The sequence below is a fragment of the Microcaecilia unicolor genome, chromosome 9 (assembly GCF_901765095.1).
Source record: "Microcaecilia unicolor chromosome 9, aMicUni1.1, whole genome shotgun sequence".
Lineage (NCBI taxonomy): Eukaryota > Metazoa > Chordata > Amphibia > Gymnophiona > Siphonopidae > Microcaecilia > Microcaecilia unicolor.
The window spans coordinates 176,444,912-176,458,561 of record NC_044039.1 but is presented as its reverse complement, the minus strand read 5'-3'; the positions used below and the strand labels follow the sequence as shown (position 1 = coordinate 176,458,561).

The following is a 13,650-nucleotide window of genomic DNA, read 5'->3' as shown; positions in this document are numbered from 1 at the left end:
ATTATATGTTATAAAACTGACTCTTCCCGAAGGAGAAAGGAAACATCCTACTCACCCCCATACCCAAAGACGCAAAGAAAAGTGCAAATGAACTAACCAACTACAGGCCAGTAGCATCCATCCCCTTAATAACCAAACTAACGGAAGGGTTAGTGACCAAACAAACTCACAAACTATCTAAATAAATTCTCAATACTCCACGACTCCCAGTCAGGATTCCAGTCTAGCTACAGCACTGAAACAGTAATGGTTACCCTTATGACCAAATTCAAACAAATGATTGCAAATGGAAAGAACATACTACTTCTACAATTTGACATGTCAAGCGCTTTCGACATGGTCGATAATGGAATCCTATTACATATCCTGGAATACTTTGGAATTGGAGGTAACGTTCTCACTTGGTTTAAGGGATTCCTAACCACACGATCATATCAAGTGACATCCAATTCGACTACCTCAGCCACATGGATACCTGAATGCGGAGTCCCACAGGGATCCCCCCTTTTGCCGACCCTATTCAACCTGATGATGATACCCTTAGCCAAACTATTAGCAAATCAAAACCTTAACCCATACATTTACGCAGACGACGTAACGATCTACATCCCATTTAAATATGATTTAAAAGAAATTTCCAATGAGATCAACCAAAGCCTCCAAACCATGCATTCATGGGCGGATGCATCTCGGCTAAAACTTAATGCAGAAAAAACCCAATGCCTAGTACTTACCTCTCAACATAACAAGAATGAATTCACCGCCATCAACACACCAAATCTGAACCTTCCAATCTCAGAAACCCTGAAAATTCTTGGAGTCACCATCGACCGACACCTAACACTCGACAGCCACGCGAAAAACACAACCAAGAAGATGTTCCACTCAATGTGGAAACTAAAAAAAGTAAGACCTTTTTTCCCAAGGAATGTTTTCCATAACCTGGTACAATCAATGGTGCTCAGTCACCTAGATTACTGTAATGCACTCTACGCTGGCTGCAAGAACAAATAATCAAGAAACGTCAGACAGCCCAGAACACTGCAGCGAGACTCATATTCGGTAAAACAAAATATGAAAGTGCTGGACCCTTACGAGAAAAACTACACTGGCTCCCAATTAAAGAACGCACCACGTTCAAAATATGCTCCTTAGTCCACAAAATCATTCACTGAGATGCACCAGCCTACATGTCAGATCTGATAGACTTACCACCTAGGAATGCCAAAAGATCATCCCGCACATTCCTCAATCTACACTACCCAAACTGCAAAGGTCTAAAATACAAACTAATGTACGTGTCAAACTTTACCTACTTGAGCACACAGCTATGGAACGCATTGCCGCGCAACCTAAAAACGATTCACGAACTACTGAACTTCCGCAAACTGCTGAACACCCATCTCTTTAACAAGGCATACCACAAAGATCAACCAATGTAACACACACAATTCCTCCACATATACTCAAAACTGTCTTATAATATCTGCTTGTCATGCTAGTATCTTGCTTATCATAATCATATTGCTTGTTATACTACTATCTCGCTTTTCATTATCATATTGCCCAAGATTCCTCTGTAACACTAAATGTTTATTTCCTAATGTCTTCCATTTTTAAGATGTATTGTAAGCCACATTGAGCCTGCAAAAAGGTGGGAAAATGTGGGATAAAAATGCAATAAATAAATACCAGACAAAACCCCTAAAATACTACCAGTACATCAATGACATTTTTATGATTTGGACTGAGGGGGAAGAAACTCTGAAACAATTTTACAATTCCTTCATACATACCATCCTACAATCAGATTCAAAATTGACTACTCCCCAGGAAAAGTCAATTTTATGGACACCACAGTCTCAATCAGCGAGGCTATATACAAACATCCATATACAAGAAACCCACAAGCAAATGCAACTACCTCCACAACTCTAGCTTCCACCCTTCACATACAAAAAGATCCATTATTTACAGCGAAGCCACAAGATACCACCGTATCTGCTCTGACCAAGGGGACAGAGACAGACACCTTGAAATCCTGACTGCATCCTTCGAACAGAATGGCTACAACCCCAAAATCTCCAAGAATATTGCTTCCTCCCTCAAAACACCCAGGGAAAATCTGCTACAGTACAAAGAAAAAAAAGCCACAGACAGAATCCCCCTTATAGTGACATACAACCCAGAGCTGGAAAAATTAAGAAAAATCATAAAAGATCTGCAGCCTCTACTCCAGGATATTCCCATCCCCACCAGTGCTGGCCTTCCGACAGCCACCCAACTTAAAACACAAGCTAATTAGAAGTAAGCTCCCAACACAGACTCAAAAAGAAAAGAATGGCACACACATCCTTGCATTATATCCAGCTGCAAACTATGCCAAAACATTTCACAGGACCCCACAGTCATTCACAAAGGAAAAATATTCAGCATTAAGGAATCTTTAACCTGCTAATCTTCTAATGTGGTATATATCATTCAGTGTAAAAAATGCAACGAAGGCTGCTACATTGGAGAAACAAGTCAGATGCTAAAGAAGAGATTTAATTTACATAGACACCATATGAAAAATGGTAGTACCAATAAAGATGTCACGCCTGTGGGGCAGCACTTTACAAAACCAAAACACTGTACCAGTGATTTCATGGTAAGAATCCTGAAAGGGAACTTTAAAACAATACAGGAACGTAAGACCTTTGAAGTCAGAATCATTAAATTTTTTGACACCCACCAGACAGGACTTAACAAAGATCTGGGTTTTCTAGCCCATTATAAACCATAAAATTGTACTGCTTTGTCACCCTCCTGTCTCCATGAATATCTCCCTGTCCCTCATCCACCTGACTCTTCCTGTCTCTCACCTGTCCACCCCCATCCTGTTAGACTGTTACTGAAATGCTTTGATGTTTCACATTTATATACTGTCATCTACCAACATTTGCTTATTTCCGATCTGACGAAGAAGGGCAACCTTCGAAAGCTAAATAAGAAATGTATTAAGTTATGTCCAATAAAAAAGGTATCTTATTTTCTTTTCCATGTTTTATTTTGTTTTAATTCTATTGATTGCCGTTAAAAATGGACTAACACAGCTACCACACCTCTCTACTCATTTAAATCCAGAAGCAGCTTCTGCAGTTTTTTATTTTTGAATTCAGTTGCCAGTTGACTAAGATGTGTTACGTTTTTACATATCATTACTAGCATTTTTTAGATGCTGTTCCATTAGTTGGAACAGCCTGTTTAAGGCTAGTCTCAAGCTTTTAGGGAATGGCACAGGATAAAGCTTGTCCCCTTCACCACGGGCTCTCCCAACCCTGTACCCACGTACTCTGTCCTTATTACCGCGGTTAACCATGTGTCCCCATCCATGTGCCATTCTCTAATTCCTAGACTCCAGGAATGTGGAACTGTGCTACCTTTTTTTCAACTCGGATTTGGAGGAACCTTTATGTTTGGGTGGACTATGTAGTTGCTTCAAGTTGCTTAGAAACCTGGAAAACCTGGACTGGATTCAAAGTTGGATTGGTGCTTTGTAGTTGCTGGAGTGGTAAAGCAGCTCAGTTAAAAGCAATTCAGACTGCATCATTCCCCTGCGCAGTGCCACACAGTTGACATCATAACTCCACAGAGAGGCTAAATCCTAAGGAGATTATCATCCTAAATTTACAGACTTAATTCCTTCTAAAATTTTGTGTCAAAAACATTTATTTGGAGCACTCTATTTACCATTTAAGCTATTGTGCTAGATCATAACTACATCACTTAAAATTGCAGTACATACAAAAAGTAGCTTCCTCTCCTCCCTCCCTCCCAGCTCCCAGACTACCTTGAAATCCCTGGTGATTTAGTGGTGTAATCAGGGCAGGAGTAATGCTCCAGTCACGACAGACATTTTGAGAGCAGAGCTGGAATGGGCAGGATTCACTGGGGATCGCTCCTGCCCCAACTACACCCTTAGACCACCATGGAATGTAAGATAGGCCCAGGGGAGGGGGGCTCCAGGTGGGGGAAGGCAATCAATGGGGTCCTGGAAGAGGAGTAACTCCTGATTGGAGGGAGGGAGGGAGACAAATGGGACAAAACAGTAATTTTCAGCTTCCACTGAAAACATGGTCATTTTCAGAAAAAAACGAAAAATGTAATTAGCCTTTAAGCTGAACATAAGTACATAAGTATTGCCATACTGAGACAGACCAAAGGTCTATCAAGCCCATGCTCGAAACCAGGCAGAAAAAGGATTTTAGGTCAGTTTCGGCACCGTAACAAAAATTCAGATGACCTCTAAAGTGCTCCCGCATTATGGACATGCTAACCCGATAGCATGCTAGTGATATCAGCGTGCTAGCTGAATAGCACTTCTACACCCATTCTCTGCCCCTGACATTCCCTCGAGAAAAAAAAAACCCTCATACTTAGCATGCACAGACGGAAAAACTAATGCAGAATGCTTTAATGTTTTTCTATGTTAAGCACACATTAGCACTTAACACCAGGGCCGCCGAGAGGGGGGGACATGGGGGACAAAATTCCCCGGGCCCGGGCCTCCAGGGGGGCCCGGCGCCGGAGTCCCACCCCGCCCTCCATCATCAGGACCTCACACCTCCTGGGGCCCTGCGGCGCTCCCTGGCGCTCCCTTCCTCGTTGCGACGCTCTCAGCTTCATTTTTCTTCCAGCCGCCCTGCATTTAAAAAGTTGCAGCAGCGGCGAAAACGCAGGCTCACCTCTTCTTTAAGCCCTTCCCCTTCTCTTTCAGCGTGCACTGATGCAATTTCCGGTTTCCGCGAAGGCGGCACAGTGCACGCTGAGAGAGAAGGGGAAGGGCTTAAAGAAGAGGCGAGCCTGCGTTTTCGCCGCCGTTCTGCAACTTTTTAAATGCAGGGCGGCTGGGCTGGAAGGAAGGAAGGCTGTCCCTCGTCTTCATTTGTGGGTACCATTTTTATTTATTCTCACTTATATTTTCAAACGTGCCGGCTTGTGCAGCATAGGAATGTATACAGAGGAAGTATAATAACGGAGCAACTTTTTGTAGTAATGTGTCATTTGGAGGGGCTGTTTATAGGGACTCCCTAGGTGTTGTATTCATGCAGGCATTTTTTTTCTCCTGGTAAAGGGTCACTAAAACAGACATCATTTGAGATTCAGGTGCTCAACACTTAGAGTTTTTATCTGCTTATTTATTTACTTATGACACTTATGTGCTGGAAACCTGAGGGCACAGCTGGGGCTGGGAACTGAAACTCGGGGGGGAGGGGGTGAAAAGGGGGGTAAGTTGGGGCAAGTCACTGGACATGGAGGGGAAGGGAGGGAGGACAGGGAGCAAAGGAGAATCACTGGGGATGAGTAGGGAGGGCAGGGGAGCGAGGAGAGTTGCAATGGATGGAGGGGAGGGTAGGAGAAATGCTGGACATGGAAGTGAGGGAAGACAGGAAGGAGATGCACATGGATGGAGGGGAGAGGAGAAATTCTGGATATGGATGAGGAGAGGGGAGAGTTGAAATGCTGGATATGGATGCAGGGGAGGGAAGAGAGGACATGAGATGAACATGGATGGAGGGGAGGAGAGAGAGGATAAATGCTGGACATGGATGGAGGAGAGGGAAGAGAGAGGAAGGAGATGCATCCTGACGGAGATGAGGGAAAGGGAAAAGAGGAGAAAAACTGCACATGGCTGGAGAAAATAGGCAAAAGCTGGATCCACTCTATACCTCTTCCACTCAAGTCCGAAGAGGACCCAGCTTTTACCTATGGATGTAGGGCAAGAAATGAAGAAGAAAGGAAGAAAGTAAAGAAATAAATGGAAAGGAAACCCTGGAAGTGGAGTTAAGGGAGCAAATAGAGAGCAACAGAATCAGAGACTGGGACCAACATGATCTGAAATACAGTCACAAGAAAACAAAGGTAGAAAAAATCATTTTATTTTCATTTTAGTGTTTGGAATATGGCCAATTTGAGAATTTACATTTGCTGTCTTATTTTGCAATGTGTAGCAATGTTCTGTTTTTCTGGTATTGTGCTGCATGCAGAATCTGTATGCTAATTTGGTTTCTGTCATTTTGGGTATACTGGGGAGGGGAGGGTGGGCTCTGAGAACTGGTCTGCACAGCTCCCTACAGTTGCTAAGACCGGCCCTGTCCGTCGTCGACCATCTGCCACCAGGCTGGGCCCCCTGCATTGAAATCACAGCGCCTCTCACCTCCGTGTGAAAGCGCTGCAGGCAGCAGCAGATCGCCTCCCTTCGGGCTTCCTTCCCTCTCTGTGTCCCGCCCTCACGGAAGTTACGTCAGATGAGGGCGGGACACAGGGAGGGAAGGAGGCCCGTAGGAGGGAGGCAATCTGCTGCTGCCTGCAGTGTCTTCACATGGATGTGAGAGGCGCTGTGATTTCAATGCAGGGGCCCGCTGGTGCGCAGGGGGGGGGACGGGTGTTGGGGGAGAGGTGGCGACCTCGGGGGGGGGGGGGGGGTGGCCTTGTCCCGGGCCTAGCCCAGTCTCTCGGCGGCCCTGCTTAACACAGCTTAGTAAAAGGGTCCCTTAGTGCTTTAGAAGAGTTTAGATTTTAGACAAATCTTTTTGCCCTTTGTGGTATAGCCTAATTAGTCGGGGTGCTTTGTTATTTTTAAATGTTTAAAGTGTTTGTGTATTGGAGGCTGGTATTATGTCTAATATGAAGTCTCTTTAAGAGACAGAAATGCACCCATGGTTATTTATATGTTTGAGTATGTGTTTGTGCATATACATATATGTGCGTTTATTCGTGTGTATGTGCATACATATGGTTGTGGGTTAGTTGATTCTAACTTGATTTATTGGTTGTATGGGTTTAAAAAAAAACATTTTTTAGTGGTTGTTGTGATACCTTGGTTAAGAGAAGAGATATATTTTGTAAATCTCCTGCAAAGTGAATGGTAGAATGTATATTTCAGAGAAAAACCTTAAAAATGTCACACATTCAAGTATTTATATACTGCTTAGACTTAAGCAGTTTACAGTTTTCATTTTGTAGGTACTGGGTCTGTCCCTAATAGGCTCACAATCTAAGTAATTCATTGTACTACTGTTGTACCTGGGGCAACGAAGGGTTAAGTGACTTCCCAGGGTCCCGGAGCTGCAGATGAAATTGAATCTGGTTCCCTAGGATCTCAACCCACTGCTGACCATCAAGCAGCAGTGAGAACTGAACCCATTTCCCAAGGTCTGTACTAACTTCCCACTGTACTAACCATTAAGCCACTCCTCCACTGCTAAGATGGGCTTGATTGGTTCTGGAGTAATGTGAATAATTTATTTTTTAAAATGTTTTTCCCGTTAGGTTCAGACACTTGTACCGTATGCATAAATGACTAGAAGACCAGTTACTAAGAATACAAGGGGATAGAATGAGCCCCTGATACGGGTGGAATGTTGAAACACGTTGAACTGAATGTGCATTTGTATCAAAGAGCTTGTGGATGCTGCTCTGGAGAGATTTTCTATCTTTATAGAACATGTTTTAATTTGTTGTTTATATGGTAATAAATCCAGTGATTGGTTCCTAGTTTGACACTGCTTTTTTTGTGTTGGACTGGATACCATGCAGGAAGATTTGGTTCTCTTTTTTCTGGTTTGTATTCAACCCAACAAATACAGGATGTAATAATGGATCAGCATTCAGGAATGTATTTAATCTTGGAATGTGTGATTTAAGTTTAAAGAAATAGGATCTATATTCATTGAATTGCATCTTAATTTAATAGGGCTTTCTGCTGCAGAAATAACTGGTTTGTACATTTGTTCATCTAAAATGTTTATTTTGTTCCAGAAATATAACGACTTTACAGTTAACACTCGCACAGATTGTGGCCAAAGTTCATCTGTAGCAAGCTTGCAAAACCAAATGCAGTTTAGGTAATATTTTACACTTAAGCAAAATGTACATTTCTTTTTTTCAATATGATTTTTATTGAAATTTTGTAATATTAACATGCTAACATTATAGAAGTTAAAAAAACATTTTATAGAAAAACAGAACTTAACAATTGGAATGAACAAAATTGAAGGAATTGATTTTCGGAGGACAAGCAGGCCAGTTGTATTCTCACAGCTGGGTGATGTCATTTGATGGAGCCCGGTGCGGACTCTGACTAGCAAGATTATTATAGAACTTTCTAGCAGCGTCTCTCTGTACATGCACTGGTGCCTTCTCAGCCATGGGTCCCTTGGTCTTCGTTTTTCCGTGGAGCAAGGGGGAGGCATCATCGTATTCTCCTCTCAGTGTGAAATGTTCACTATCTATAGTATGTTCCTGTGTGGGTATTTTTGTCCTTTTCAGTTATTTTTTCCTTACTTCTAATTTTGTTCTGTTTACCTTTAATTTTTTATAGTGTTTTCGGCTTTTAAAGTTTCCTTTCTTTTCTGCAAGTTGCTTGGCCCGTTTAGGCTAGAGCACTGACCTCAGTTTGAATGCTGCCTCTTTTTACTATTCTCAATTGAGGAGTTTAATTTGGGTGCAATTCTTTTCTCAATGTCCAAGAAGACCCCTAGTGGTTTGAAGAGGTCGCCCAATGTAATTGGGTGATTTCCATGATGGAGCTGCACAATTGGTGCATCGGGTGCCTTGGGCTTGACCATGAGCCTAACTCGTGTTCTGTTTGTTTGCAAATGCGGTTGAGGACACAGAGGGCACAGCAGGTTCAACAGAAGAGAAGGAGGAGAGGAGGGTAGGTGGAGGCGAGTCAAAAGCAGTGTTAAAGAGGTGGGCTTTCAGTCTAGATTTAAAGGTGGCCAAGGATGGGGCAAGACGTAGGGGCTCAGGAAGTTTATTCCAGGCGTAGGGTGCAGCGAGACAGAAGGCGCAAAATCTGGAGTTGGCAGTAGCAGAGAAGGGAACAGATAAGAAGGATTTATCCATGGAGCGAAGTGCACGGGAAGGGGTGTAGGGAAGGACGAGTGTGGAGAGATACTGGGGAGCAGCAGAGTGAGTACATTTATAGGTTAGTAGAAGAAGTTTGAAAAGGATGCGAAAACGGATAGGGAGCCAGTGAAGCGACTTGAGGAGAGGGGTAGTATGAGTAAAGCGACCCTGGTGGAAGACGAGACGGGCAGCAGAGTTTTGAACCGATTGGAGAGGGGAGAGTTGACTAAGTGGGAGGCCAGCAAGAAGCAGATTGCAGTAGTCTAAACGAGAGGTGACAAGGGTATGGATGAGGGTTTTTGTAGAGTGCTCGGAAAGAAAGGGGCGGATTTTATGGATGTTTTAAAGAAAAACGACAGGTCTTGGCAATCTGCTGGATATGAGCAGAGAAAGAGAGAGGAGTCAAAGATGACCCCAAGGTTTCAAGCTGAGGAGACAGGGAGAATGAGAGAGCCATCAACAGAAATAGAAAACGGGGGGAGTGGGGAGGTGGGTTTGGGGGGAAAAATGAGAAGCTCGGTTTTGGTCATGTTTAATTTCAGGTGGCGTTGAGACATCCAGACAGCAATGTCAGACAAGCACGCTGAAACTTTGGTTTGGGTGCAAGGTGAGATATCAGGGGTAGAAAGGTAGATTTGGGAGTCAGCATCATAGAGATGGTAGAAAAAGCCATGGTATGAGATTAATGAACCAAGGGAAGAAGTGTAGATAGAAAAGAGGAGGGGACCAAGAACAGAACCCTGAGGTACGCCGACAGGCAGAGGAATAGAAGTAGAAGAGGATCCACCAGAGTGAACACTGAAGGTGCGGAGGGAGAGGTAGGAAGAGAACCAGGAAAGGACAGAGCCCTGGAAACAAAGTGAGGACAGGGTATCGAGGAGTATGCTGTGATCGACAGTGTCAAAAGCAGCGGAAAGATCAAGAAGAATGAGGATGGAATAGAGACCTCTGGATTTAGCCAGTAATAGGTCATTGGAGACTTTAGTAAGCGTAGTTTCGGTTGAGTGGAGAGGGCGAAAACCAGATTGTAGTGGGTCAAGAAGGGTGCCCAAGGAAATCATCCTAAACTTTTCTGTGACCAGGAATTTATTCAGGGCCCTTAGGATAGGATGAAATCACCCCATCTAGTCCATCTCAGTTATGCCCTTGGCATCAAAGACCACCAAATTACTCACTGAGAACATCTTATATCAGCTCAAAGCACAAGTAGGTACTTGTAGAGGAAGTCTCCGCCCTTCTACAGGCCAATGTAGTTGAACCCATGCCTCCAGGGCAAGAAGGGAAGGGATTCTATTCCAGGTACTTTTGTGGATGGGGTGATTTCATCCTATCCTAAGGGCCCTGAATAGAGCCCTGAATAAATTCCTGGTCACAGAAAAGTTTAGGATGATTTCCTTGGGCACCCTTCTTCCCATGATTCAGGAAAAAGGTTGGCTATGCTCTCTGGATTTAAAGGATGCCCATACCCACATATCAGTATTTTCCAATCACAAGAAATATCTCAGATTCTGAATAGGGAAACACCACTACTAGTATCGGGTTCTGCTTTTTGGCCTTGCATCAGCTCCCAGGATGATCACAAAATGTCTAGTGATAGTTGCAGCATATTTGTGCAGACTGGGCTTGTGTGTTACCCTATCTGGAAGATTGGCTGGCCAAGAGTGCATCTCAGGAGGGAGCGACAGAGCCAATGTGCCTAACTATTCAGCTGTTGGAGTTAGTAGGATTCATCATAAGCCATCCCAAGTCCCACCTTCTCCCGGTCCAATGATTGGAGTACATTGGAACCCTGCTTAATACATTTTAAGCTTGTGCTTTTCTCCCACAAGCAAGAGCAGAGACCTGAACAGCACTGGCCTCGCAGCTCCAAAACAGCAAGCAGGTCACAGCTTGGCAAATGTAGAAATTGATGGGCCACATGGCCTCAATAGTACATGTCACTCCCATGGCTTGTCTCCATTTGAGAGATGCTCAGTGGACCCTAGCTTCCTAGTTGTCTCAGGTGGCTGGGAATCTAGAGGATGTAATCCAGGTTCCACCAGAGTTGACTCATGCCATTCTATGGTGGACAGTTTGAAGAAATTTGACTGTGGGACTACCATTTCAAATTCCGACTCCTCAGAAAATGCTACCAACGGATGCATCCAACCTGGGATGGGGAGCTCATGTGGATGGACTTCACAACAAAGGAACTTGGTCTGTTCAGGAAACTGATCTCCATATCAACCTCCTTCAGCTGAGGGCCATTTGGAACACTCTAAAGTCTTTCAGAGATCTGCTACAGAATCAAAGTATCCTCATTCAAATGGATAACCAGGTTGCCACATCCCCCTTGTGTCAGGAAGCAATGGGGATATGGCAGTGGGACCTCCTTCATGGAATGGCCCTCCGACCCACAAACCTACCAGGAAAGGACAATTGCCTGGCAGACAGACTGAGAAGAATTTTGCAACCGCACGAGTGGTCTGTCAACTTGGGCGTAGCCCGCAAGATCTTCCAAGAGTAGGGCACCCCCTTGGTCAATCTTTTTGCCACTCATCTCAACAACAAAGTCCTCCAGTTCTGTTCCAGGCTCAGATCATTTGGCAGACTAGCATCAGATGCCTTTCATCTACATTGGGAGAAGGGTCTTCCATATTGTGATGGACAAGAAGGCAGACCTAGGAGGAAAATCTTTGGGAGGAGGCTCTTGAAGGACAGACATCTACCAGAGAACTGGAGGGACTACAACTCGCAGCTTCCCTGGGGTAGATTCCAGGATTCCTTTAGAGAGGTTAGTCCTCACTACAATTCCCAAGATCCCCGGAGTGAGTCACATGATTCTCCCAGGGAGGGTAATTTTGACTACAATTCCCAAGTTGTCGGAGGTGGGCCCCATGACCTTTTCAGGCAGGATAATCAGGAGGATTATGAGCTACAGGAGAAGAGGAAGGGGGAGGAACCAATGGATGTTTCTGTGAGAAGGATGTCCATGCCTTTGCTATTCCTCCGACACCCCATTTATTTATTTGGATTTTGGATCACAAGTAGCAGCAGTGGGATTTGAACCAGCCACCTCTGGATTGCAAGACCAGTGCTCTAACCACTAGGCCACTCCTCCATTCCGCTCCACTCCCTTGAAGTTTGGTCATCCCTATTTGTGTGGGGGGCAGTTCAGGACGTCCAAAACATTTGAAAGAAGGACGTCCACGCCTTCGCTATGCCTCCGCTGACACACCCCCCCCCCCCCCCCCCCCCCGACCTGCATATTTCTGCGATGGATCTGATATTTGAGGCTGGCAAAAAAGTTTTTAAAGTTGTTTTTTTTCAGGGTGGGAGGGGGTTAGTCACCACTGGGGGAGTCAAGAGAGGTCATCCCCGATTCCCTCCGGTGGTCATCTGGTCAGTTCGGGCACCTTTTTGAGGCTTGGTCGTAAGAAAAAAATGGACCAAGTAAAGTCTGCCAAATGCTCGTCAGGGACGCCCTTCTTTTTTCCATTATCGTTCGAGGGTGTCCGTCTGTTAGGCACGCCCCAGTCCCGCCTTCGCTACGCCTCCGATACGCCCCCAGGAACTTTGGTCGTCCCCGTGACTGGAAGCAGTTGGGGACGCCCAAAATTGGCTTTTGATTATGCCAATTTGGGCGACCCTGAGAGAAGGACACCCATCTCCCGATTTGTGTCGAAAGACGGGCTTCCTTCTCTTTCGAAAATAAGCCTGAGACTGTAAAAGTCTGTATGGCATTGGCCTTGCTTTCCCACTGTTGGAGTACCTATCATAGCCCAGTCCAGCCCATTCTGATCTGTCTTGTCATATACAGGACACAGACTGTAGAAGTCCGTCTGGCATTGGCTTCATTTCCCACTGCTGGAGCTGCATTTCAAAACTTTGGATTTGCCGGAAGAGGTCTCTCGCATTTCACTACTAATTTAAGTGGAGGAGGTTTGCCATCTGGTGTGAGGGCAAGACTATAGATCCCCTCACTTGTCCTACACAAAAACTGCTTGAATACCTTCTGCACCTCTCTGTGTCTAGTTTGAAAACCAACTCTGTAAGTGTTCATCTTAAGTGCAATTAGTGCACAGTGTGGGAGGTAAGCCCATCTCTGTACAGCCTCTAGTTTGCTTCATGTGAGGTTTGCTATTGACAAAGCCCTTCTATCAAACCTCCAACTTTATCATGGGGTCTCAAAGTTTTCCTTTCCCAGGTGATGAAAGGTCATTTCAATCCACTTGATTCCTGTTTGACCTGGAAAGTTGTGTTTTTGGTGGTGGTCAGTTTGAGGCCCTAGTAAGCTGATACACCTTACACTAAGTTTCACCACAATAGAATATTTCTCCACACGCATCCTGATTGTGTTCCTCAATATCTTAAAGATGTAATTCAGGAATATCAACCTGTTTGATCCTTGCAGTCTGAAAATGTGAAGTTTTTGACAACTGGTAAATTTCAAATGGTGGGATATGCCAACACAAGGAATACTGCATTCTCAATAGCGGGTCCACAAATTTGGAACTTGTTACCAGTTTATTTGAGACTGTGTAGGGCTCAATTCAGTAAGTTGTTGAAGACATGTTAGGTTGAACATGCATGGGATTGATCTTGTCTGTCATTTTTGAATATTGTATATTTCAGAGTCTGTTGTTGTCTTGTTGCCTTTTATTATGTGTGCTGATTTGTGATTCACCTAGTTGTAGGTGGAATAGAAATGTTAAAATAAATAAAATCTTGTCAGTCGTTCTGCCAACATTTATCCAAAAGCCACATGCACATCCT

The 13,650-nt window shown here is 44.3% G+C and overlaps 1 protein-coding gene across 1 annotated transcript in view; it reads left to right on the top strand.

Moving 5' to 3' along the window:
- C9H14orf39 (chromosome 9 C14orf39 homolog) overlaps positions 1–13,650 on the top strand; it is a 323,838-nt gene that overhangs the window by 163,294 nt on the left and 146,894 nt on the right. Inside the window, exon 11 of the mRNA XM_030213710.1 lies at positions 7,804–7,889. Within this exon, the coding sequence (XP_030069570.1) occupies positions 7,804–7,889 (86 nt within the window). The remainder of the gene's footprint in view (positions 1–7,803; positions 7,890–13,650) is intronic.